This window comes from Octodon degus, unplaced genomic scaffold (genome assembly GCF_000260255.1).
Source record: "Octodon degus isolate 3935 unplaced genomic scaffold, OctDeg1.0 scaffold00197, whole genome shotgun sequence".
NCBI classification, from domain to species: Eukaryota; Metazoa; Chordata; class Mammalia; order Rodentia; family Octodontidae; genus Octodon; species Octodon degus.
This window is the reverse complement of record NW_004524773.1, coordinates 2,351,897-2,361,715: the sequence shown is the minus strand read 5'-3', so window position 1 is coordinate 2,361,715 and position 9,819 is coordinate 2,351,897. Positions and strand designations below refer to the sequence as shown.

The 9,819-nt window shown below is 59.3% G+C and overlaps 1 protein-coding gene across 1 annotated transcript; it reads left to right on the top strand.

The window, feature by feature from the left end:
* The first annotated feature begins 6 nt into the window (after window positions 1-6).
* On the top strand, window positions 7-9,563 carry Bcam (basal cell adhesion molecule (Lutheran blood group)). The gene is made up of 15 exons (XM_004644413.2): window positions 7-112; window positions 1,445-1,566; window positions 2,210-2,438; window positions 2,522-2,589; window positions 2,772-2,868; window positions 2,945-3,127; window positions 3,611-3,747; window positions 4,047-4,203; window positions 7,404-7,522; window positions 7,616-7,757; window positions 7,901-8,037; window positions 8,175-8,319; window positions 8,419-8,563; window positions 8,919-9,030; window positions 9,123-9,563. The coding sequence occupies exons 1-15, from the start codon at window positions 31-33 to the stop codon at window positions 9,126-9,128; spliced, it is 1,881 nt and encodes a 626-aa protein (XP_004644470.1). The 5' UTR covers window positions 7-30; the 3' UTR covers window positions 9,129-9,563.
* The last annotated feature ends 256 nt before the right edge of the window (window positions 9,564-9,819 follow it).

Genomic DNA, 9,819 nt, shown 5'->3' with positions numbered 1-9,819 from the left:
CGCCGCCGCCGCCGCCGCCGCCGCGCGAACATGGAGCCCCCGGACACCCGCGCCGGGGCGCGCAGGGCCCCGCGGCTACTGTGGCTCGTGCTCCTGCTGGCGGCGCACCCAGGTAGGGGCGGGCGGCTCTGGGGAGCCGGGAGGGCAAGAGCAGAAGGGGCTGCCACTCTCCCCAGGAGTACAAGGCGAGGACCTCAGGGAGGGAAGACAAGGGGAGCTGGGGACACCATGGCATGGGTCAGGCAAGTCCCGATCCTTTTGCCCCTTTCCCACGCAGGACGTTGGAATCTGGGCCCACCGCCCTGCTTCCTCAGACCCAAGAGGTCCCCAAGTGGCTTCCCCTGGGACACGAGACCCAAACCCCAGGGTTGTCCCCTCCAAGGTTCTCAAGTTTTGAGGGAGCTTGGCTCCCCTCAGCAAAGCTCTGCTACGGGCCAAGCCTGTGATTCCCATTCTGTGAGTTTTCCCAGCTGAAACTCTGAGCTTAGATCTGTAGGGAACCCACCTCCCTTGGAAAGGGCCGGAGTCCCGCCCTGGCAGTGGCGGTGGAACAAAGTGTTTCCGAGTGACAGTGCCCCTTTCCTGGGGCCCCACAGCGCACACACCTGCATTTGGTGGGGGAGGAGGCGCTGTAGACAGAGACAGGGACTCGGAGGGACTGGGAAAGTGAGAGCGCATCCCTGCGGTCTGAGCCAGGCACCAACCTGGCCCCTTGGTCCCTCCCCTGGGGCCGGAGGAGAGTGGCCAGGAATCCGAAGCCTGGTAAATAATGGGTCATCCCCCGCCAACCCCAGGCCTGACTGATGGGGTGGGGCAGGGCAGGGCAGGGAGGTTCTAAGAGCTGAGAGTGGTGCCCAGAGGGTAGAGTGGGGATTTCACTGTCTGCCAAGAGCCAGGACCCAGCCTCTTGGGCCCTCCTCCCCCAGGGCCCCTGTCCTAGCCTCAGCCCTGTCCCCATCCGGGTGACTCACCTCACCTCCCAGTTCTATTAAAGAGATAGGGGAGGCAGGGGGTGCCCAGGGGTCTCTGCTGCCAGCCAGGGCAGGTCTCAGCCAGCCTTTCCCTCCCACATTCCTGAAACCTGCCCAGCCCTGTCCCCCCTCACCGCCCCACACACCCATCCCATGCAGCCTTCCTTCAGCTCCAGGCTAGCCGCAGCCCACACCGCAGGCCCCCACACAGGAGAGAGCAGGGCAGCAGAGGTGTTGGCCCTGGTGGGAGGAGCAGGGCAAATGCAGCAGCCCGACCTGGGACGTGGAGTCAAGCCCACCAGGCCTGTGAAGCCCCGGGGGAGCCTGACCATGCAAGGAAGAGATGGGAGAAAGGCTGGGGTGTTGGAAGTACAGAGATGAGAGATGGAGAGTGGGTCCCTGCCTGAAGAAGGAGGGTGGCCCTGGAGCGCCATCATGGTGGTGGCAGTAGGAAGGAGCTGTTGTGTCCCCAGGTGTCCGGGCCGAGATGCATGTGTCTGTGCCCCCTCTGGTGGAGGTGATGCGGGGAGAGCGGGTCACCCTGAGCTGCACCCCCTTGAAGAAGCCTGACCACTTTGTGCTGGAGTGGTTCCTGGTGAGTGCTCAGAGAAGGTGTGGGAGCGGTGGGTGTAGGTGGCCCAGGCTGTGCCATTGCCCGCATCCCACCTGGCCTCCACAGGGCTGGGAGAGGACCGGTGGTCTGCTGCATTTCCACTTTACAGATGGGGACTTTAGGCCCATTGAGGGGAAGGGACGCTCCAGGGTCCCACGTGCTGGGCAGGGCTGACAGTGACTGGAGTCTTCCTTCAGAATTTGGGCCTTGGGAGAGGGGCCATGAAGGGACCACAAAGGAGAGGAAGTGAGAGCAAGGACAGAGGGAGAGACATGGGAACAGAGCGAGCTGCAGCAAGGACATGGAGCTTGGCATAGTGGTGCACTTCTGTAATCCCAGCACTCGGGGAGGCTGAGACAGGAGGATTGCCTTGAGCTCGAGGCCAGCCTGAACTACAGTGCAACACCCTGCCTTTAAAAAAAAAAAAAAAAAAAAAGAGGAACATGGAGGAAAAATCAAAAACAGGGTACTGGATGGGAGGAGGGAGGGTCGGGGCTAGAGGAGTGAGAGACACACCAGGAGGAAGACAGACCCCAGGGATACCAGAAAGAAAAGGCCAGAGGAAAACAGGCCCTTGGGCATGAAGGAGTGGCCTGAGACCTGGCCCTGCCCCTGCTGTCCCCAGATGGAACGCTCTGGGGCCCGTCGCCGCCTGGCCTCAGCTGAGCAGCAGGGCTCCGAGCTGCATGGCACAGTGCATGACCTTTGGGGCCGCAGTCCCCCTTACCAGCTGGACCCCCAGGGGAGCTTGGTGCTGACTGAGGCCCAGGTGGGCGATGAGCGGGACTACGTGTGCGTGGTGACAGCTGGGGCTGCGGGCACCGCTGAGGCCACCTCAAGGCTCCGGGTATTTGGTGAGTGTCCCCAGGGACCCCTGAGAAGGGCAGGGCAGGTAAGGTGAAAAAGGGGCTCCTGACATGAACATCATCCTCTGTAGCCCAACCAGAGGCCACCGAGGTGCTCCCCAATGAAGGGACGTTGTCTGTGATGGACCAAGCCCCACAGGTACATTGGGGACTGACTTGGACTCCAAGGTCTGGAGGTGGGGCTGGGGGCAGAGTCTCAGGCTAAAGAATGGGAGCCCGGGGGCCTGACTTCTGATCCCGGGAGGAAGCTGATGTGCATCTGAGGGAAGAGGGGACCCAGCCGTCAGAGTCCTGGCTCCCAGCCCCGCCTGTGTGCCTCAGATCGCCACCTGCAGCAGCCGGAATGGGAACCCAGCCCCACAGATCACCTGGTACCGGAATGGGCGGCTCTTGGAGGTGCCCATGGAGATGAATGAAGGTAAGCTCTGAGCCAGCAAGACCTGGACTAGGATGGGTGGTGCCAGGGCCCTGACTGATGTCTCTGCCTCTCCAAGAGGGCTACATGACCATCCGCACAGTCCGGGAGGCCTCAGGCCTGCTGTCCCTCTCCAGCACCCTCTATCTGCGGGTCCGCAAGGCTGACCGCAACGCCAGCTTCCACTGTGCCGCCCAGTACAGCCTGCCTGGGGACCGCCACGGCCGCCTGGACAGCCCTGCCTTCAACCTCACTGTGCACTGTGAGTCCCTGGGCCTGACACCCCTGGCCAGAGCCAGGACCCCTGAGGCCCAGCACCCCCAAGGCAAAGTGGCCTCACACACCCTGTCTAGAGCTGGTATATGTGCTGCTGCCAGCTGCTGAGCTCCAACCTCCCACAGTATCACAAATCTCATCCCAACTCTGCCCTGCACAGCACCCAGGCACTGTGTTATTCCATCCTTCAGACCCAGTTGAGCCTCCGTAGGGCCTCTGGCTCCAAATCTCATGCTGACCCTCACTGACCTCTAACTCTTGACTTGTCCCCTCCGTTCATGTCCAGCTGTGACTTCTGGAGCCACTCAGAATGGTCATGAAGCTGAGCCTTGAAACATGACCTCTAACCTTTGACTCCCCCCCCAGCTTCCCTGAGCCGCGTGGGGCTGACCTGGCTCCCTTAGCCGTGCCACACCCCTCCCCAAGTATGACATACACAGACGCCTCTGTTTCCTGCCCTTCCCCACAGATCCCACGGAACACGTGCGCCTCTGGGTGGGCAGCCCCTCCACCCCAGAGGGCTGGGTGCGCGAGGGTGACGCTGTTCAGCTGCTCTGTGAGGGTGATGGCAGCCCCAATCCGGAGTACATGTTTTTCCGCCTGCAGGTGACACACTCCGTCCCTCCCCAACCCTTACCTCTGCAACACACTGCTTGTCACCAACTGCTAATTTCTGGTGGTGGATGGTGACTTTTTGGTGATGGAACCCAGGGCCCGAGAGTGCTATAGGCACATGCTCTGCTCCACCGTGTGCCATCCTCAGGCCCCGGGGTCTGGGTGGTCTGTCCTGGAGTGTGGGTGGTCTATCCTGGCTGAGCATGGTATCAAACTTGGTGACCCCTGACCTAGGGTAACCCCCTGGGCCAGGGTGGCTCCTGAGCCTGGCTTGTCCCTTCTGGTCCCAGAACACGCAGGAAGAAGTGCTGAGCACAAACTTGGAGGGGAAGCTGACCCTGGAGGGTGTGAACCGGAGCCAGAGCGGGACCTATGGCTGCCGAGTGGAAGACTTTGATGCTGCAGAGGACGTGCTGCTCAGCCAGACGCTGGGGCTGAAAGTGGCCTGTGAGCACCCTGAGGGGGTAGAGGGGCACGGACCTGCCCTGCACCCACACATGCGCGTGCGCGCCCCCCGGTCACCTCACATCCTGGACACACTGCCTCCCGATGCAGCGCTGCCTTTCTGCATGTCTCCCTCTCCCCACTCACCTGCTCCTGCCCCACCTCCTGGGAGCCCAGCAAGCCCTGCAGAGAGCTCCCTGAGCCCTCCCTCCTGGAACCTGCCATGGGCCCCAGAAAGCCCCCATCCCTGTCCACAGCCCCTGAGGCCCACTGGCAGGCATCACTGCAGGGGACTCTTTTCTTCTCCCCTCAAGGCCCTGGCTCCTCTTTTCACTCCTACCTCAACTCTCTTTGGTGCCCTCCATTTGTAACCAGTTTCCTGGATTCTGGGTTTCTCTGTCTGTCTTTCTTTCTTTCTGTCTGTCTTCTTGAAACAGGGTCTCGCCATGCAGCTCAGGCTGACCTTGAGGTCACTTTGTAGCTCAGGCTGATCTTTTTTTTTTTGGCAGAACTGGGGATTGAACTCAGGCCCTTGCACTTGCCAGGGAAGCGCTTATTCCACTGAGCCATCAGGCTGATCTTGAACTTGCAAAGATACTCCTGCCTCAGTCTCCCGAGTGCTGGGATTATAGGCGCGTGTGCCACCATGGTTTTTTTTTTTTTTTTCCTTCTGATTCTGGGTTTCTTTTTCTTCCTCTTCCTCTTTTTTTTCTTTGTAGCAGTATTGGCTTGGAACCTAGGGCCTTGTGCATGTTAGGCAAGTGCTCTGCCACTGACTGAGCCACACACAGCCTTTTTTTGGTCATTTTTCAGAGAGCAACTCACTATACAGTTCAGGTTGGCCTTGTAGCTCAGGCTGGTCTTGAACTTGGAACAGTCGTCCTGCCTCAGCCTTCCGAGGACTGGGATTATAGGCATGTGACTACAGGCGTGTACCACCATGCCTGGCTAGCCCTTTTTATTTATTTCTATTTTTTAAATTGTGAGACAAGGTTGTTTATTTGTTTATTTATTTAATATTGTACTGAGGATCAAACTTGGGACCTTGCACTTGCCAGGCAAGCCCTTATGCCACTGAGCTATCTCCCTGGCCCTGTTTATTTATTTTAATGAGAGAGGGTCTTGATAATCTAGTTCAAGCTGGCCTGGACTCACTATACATAGTGAGTATATGCTGGCATTACTTGAGACAAGGTCTTGATAAGTGACCTAGGCAGCATTGAATTTGGATGATTCTCCTGCGTCAGCCTCCCAAGTATCAGGGATATAGGGGGCTCCCTAGCACCTAGCTAAGAACCCTTTCAGGTGGATTTGCAGGGCAAAGGTTTTGTTCCTCCTCCTCCTCCCCCTCTTCCTCCTGCTCCTCAGCACTCCAAATGGGTAGACCCTGCAGCAGCAATTGGGGACACACCCGTGACCAGACAGACCTGTCCCCTCCCCTCCAGGGGAGCACCAATGGTAACTGCTAGGCAAGCCATTGTGCTGAGCTGAGGGGTGGCCTGGGGCAGCCTGCAGCCCAGGAGCAGACCCTGCCATGGAGGCCTTCGGTAGAAAGCTCTCAGGGAGCCTCTTGGGACTGCAGACCCTGGGACTGGGGAGGTGGCAGAGGACGGGTGGGCAGGGGGAGAAGCTCACCACAAGCTAAAGAAGGCTTGCTTAGTCCCACGGGGACGTCAGATGCTGGAATGGCCCTTCATGGTTGGGGTGAGGAGCTGTACAGCTGAGGCAGCTCCCAGAGAGGGAGGACAGCTGAGGGCTGGCAGCTGCCCCAGCTCTCAGCAGCTGGGGGAATCAATCTTGCAGGGTGGGGAGGGAGATCTGTCCACAACATGGGTCAAGGAGGCCTCTATGAGAAGGCGCCATTGGTGAGAAGGGCAGGCAGAAGCTGCAGGCGGAGTGAGCAGGTGCAGGGTCCTGGGGCGGCACCCCGCTTGGCCTGTGGGACTCAGCCAAGAGGGGAGGCAAGAGATGACCAACAGGTGGGCAGCGCCAGAGCAGGCAGGGCCTATGGGCTGTTAGAGGACTTGGGTCCTGGTGCCAAGGTACTCAAGAACCACTGTCCAGTTAAGCAGAGAAGAGGCCTGCTTTATGGAGGATGCACTGAGGAGAAGAGAGTGAGGGTAGATGACAAAGGGGGGTCAGACCATCCAATCCAGGGGTTCAACACTGGACGAGGGCCAGAGGAGCTATTTTGAAGTCAGAACAAATAAAATCTTTAGCCTGTGGGATTTTTTTTTTTTTTTTTTTTTTTTGGTCTCAGAACCGGGGATTGAACTCAGGCCTTTGCGCTTGCCAGGGAAATGCTTATTCTACTGAGCCATCTTCCCAAGAAATAGCCTATGATTTCAATCCCAGATACTGAAAAAAAAAAAAAAAAAAAAGAGCCCAAATAAATAAATACTTAGAATTAGCCAGAGCCAGGCTCTTGGTGCATGCCTATAATCTCAGCACTTGGGAGCCTGAGGCAGGAAGATCCCTATGAGTTTCAGGCCAGCCTGGCCTACACAGTGAGATCTTATCTTAGAAACAAAAAAAGCAAAGCAAAGAAAAAGCCAGATGCATTGGTGCACACCCTGTAATGCCAAGACTCGGGAGGCTGAAGCAGGAGCATTGCAAGTGCCAGCCCAGCCTGGGCACAACCCCCTGGCTCAGAGATAAAAAAGGGGGGCTGGGGAGATGGCTCAGTAGAATAAGCGCTTGCCTGGCAAGCACAAGAGCCTGAGTTCAATCCCCGATTCCGCCAAAAAATAAAAAAAATTAAAAATAAAAAAGGGCCAGGAGTATAGCTTAGTGGCAGAGAGTACCCTTGGGTTGGATCCCCAAGACAGAAAAAAAGAGAGAAGAGCCCAAGGCCTGGGTGGAGGCCACAGTGGCTACACAGTGGGTCAGTAGCAGAGGGCTCCCCAAACAGGCTTGAGGCCCTGGTTCCATCCCTAGCACAAGAAGGAAATAAAAAGGATTCGCATGATAAATCACAGGAAGATCCACCCCCGCCCTAGTTACCCATTAACCTGGGCTCCTCCAGGAGAGAAGCGGCCCTGGGCCTGTGTCTTGGAGTTAGACCCCTGCGTTTGGGCTGCAGGAGTCTGGGGACTTCCTCAAAGGCACAGCTCTCCCTTGATGCTTGCCAGCCCTCGAGGGCCTGGGAGAGCCCCCAGGCCCGGGCCTGGGGCAGCTGATCCTGAGTCCCCTCCCACCTGCAGACCTGGACCCTCTGGAGCTCAGCACCGGGAAGGAGCTCTCTGTGTTTCTGAACAGCAGCACTGCGGCCGTGACCTGCTCTGCGCAGGCCCAGCCTGAACCTGCCCTGCGGTGGACCAAGGTGGGAAGGAGCGGAACCCCGCCAACGCCCACCAACATCCCTCAGGCAGCCACAAGGCTCATGCCCTGTTGCCTTTCTTTCTGTCCCCTCCAGGACTCTGTCCCTCTGGAGGACGGACCCACGCTATTGCTCGGCCCCTTCACCTTCGATTCCGCCGGCACCTATGTGTGTGAGGCCTCTGTGCCCAGTGTCCCCCTCCTGAGCCGCACCCAGAGCTTCAGGCTGGTGGTCCAAGGTTGGAGTGCAGGATGGCTTGGGTGGGGACAGTGGTGGGTTGGGGGCCCAGAAGGCCAGGCCCTTTGTGCTCCCTCGTCCTCTCTCTTACCTATCCCTCCGTGTGGCTCCTGCTCACTTTGTCTTGGTTCCTGTTGCCCACAGGGTCACCAGAGTTAAAGGCAAAGGAGCTGGATCCCAGGGTTGAGGGCAGCTGGACGGAAGGAGACGAGGTTGAGCTCATCTGCTCTGCCCGAGGCTACCCAGAGCCCATACTCACCTGGAGCCAGCCAGGTGCCCAGGTAAGGGCCTTTCCCTCCTCCCCCGTGGGCCGCTCCTCCAGCTGCTGGGGACCCTGCCCCAGCCAGTCATCTCCACTTCTGCCTGTACCCGTGACCCTTGATCCCCGGCAGTGCGGGCCTGACCCAATCCTCCACAGCTGGCAGAGCCGGCCCACAGTGGACAGGGCTGGGCAAGCAGCTCACTGACCCTGCGAGTGACCAGCTCTCTGGGCCGAGAGGGTGTCTCCTGTGAGGCCTCCAACTCCCACGGGCGCCTCCGCCATGTCTTCCACTTTGGCACTGGTGAGTGACAAGTGACATGGAGGAGAGTGAAGCAGAGGAGGCCTGCAGTGCTAGTTGACCCCTGCCACACACTGAGCCCCTCCCCCACTGTCCCCACAGTGGCCCCCCAGACCGCCCAAGCTGGAGTGGCTGTCATGGCAGTGGCCATCAGTGTGGGCATCCTGCTGCTTGTGGTTGCTGCCTTCTACTGCATGCGTCGGAAGGGACGCTCAGCCTGCTGCCGCCACAGAGAGAAGGGGACCCCGTGAGTGGCCAGTCTCCCACCAAGCCCCAACCCGGACCTCACTCCCAGCTACATCTTTTTTTTTTTTTTTTAATTGATGTTTTATTTTTATTTTTATTTTTTTGCGGAACTGGGGATTGAACTCAGGCCCTTGCGCTTGCCAGAGAAGCGCTAATTCCACTGAGCCATCTCCCCGGCCCCCCAGCTACATCTTGTTCTCAGGCTGTCCAGCCTCCCACTGCACCTTGCTGCACCTTACCCTCCTGCTGCCCATCCCCCCATGTCCCCAAAGCCAGCCCTAACCTGAACCCCACCCCACCCCAGCCCTTCCTCACTGCCTGTTGGGCTCCTTCTGCAGCCATGACTCTCCCTGCAGGCCTGGGGAGTCAGAGCTGAGCCGCCCAGGATCCGAGCGGCCAGAGCAGACAGGCCTTCTCGTGGGAGGGCCCGGGGGAGCCCGCAGTGGCAGTGGGGCTTTCAGAGATGAGGTGAGTGAGGTCCAGGCCTTGGGGAACATGGATCCCCCTGGGCATAGGGACAGCCTCATGGGTACAGGCTGAGTCACCCCTTTACTCCGCAGTGCTGAGCCTGAGATATCCTGGAGGCTCCAGTACCAATGGACCATGTGAGCTGTGGGCACCAGCCCTGGGCCACCACCCTCCTCCTCCAGCCTGGCGTACCCGGCTCTGTCCCTCCCTTCCTTCCTCTGGCTGCTGGGCAGGGACCTACCGCCTGGCCTGGCCTCTAGGAGGGGAGCTGGGAAGCTGGGGGGCTGGGAGGGGGCCTTCTTTCAAGGGAGTGTCACTCTCCCAGGCCCCAGAATAGCTCCTGGACCCAAGCCCAGGGCCGGCCTGGGATGAGGCCGGAGGGTCGCTGGCCGGGGCTATTTTTACCTCCTCCCCCGCGCGGGTCCCCCCACCTGAGTTCTGCTACACAGTCTGACACTGGACCCCTGCCCACCCTCGCCCCCAGCCCTTGTATGTGGACACTGGATTCTGGAATAAATGCTGTCTGTCACTTCCCCACCCCAGAGCTCCATGGGGGCAGGGAGGGCCTAGGGGAATGCAGGTGGCTCTCCCCTCCGGGTGCCTCTCCCTGCCTTGGGAGAAGCCTGATGTCATGGCAAGAGAAGTGGCAGAGGGTGAGGGGACTCTGCTGCACAAGGTGGAAGGGAGAGACACCAGCCTGAGCATGCAGGCCTGGCCCCTTGAGGACCAGCAGCCAGGCCTGCATGGGATGGGGTGCTGTCCCCTTAAGGAAAAATTCCTACTTTCTGG

What these genes read in the sequence shown, in the direction of transcription:
- Bcam (XM_004644413.2), top strand. Translation starts at nt 31, where the DNA reads ATGGAGCCCCCGGACACCCGCGCCGGGGCGCGCAGGGCCCCGCGGCTA. An exon ending in CCTGCTGGCGGCGCACCCAG is followed by an intron (nt 113 to 1,444) that starts GTAGGGGCGGGC and finishes TTGTGTCCCCAG; the next exon opens with GTGTCCGGGCCGAGATGCAT. An exon ending in TGATGGACCAAGCCCCACAG is followed by an intron (nt 2,590 to 2,771) that starts GTACATTGGGGA and finishes TGTGTGCCTCAG; the next exon opens with ATCGCCACCTGCAGCAGCCG.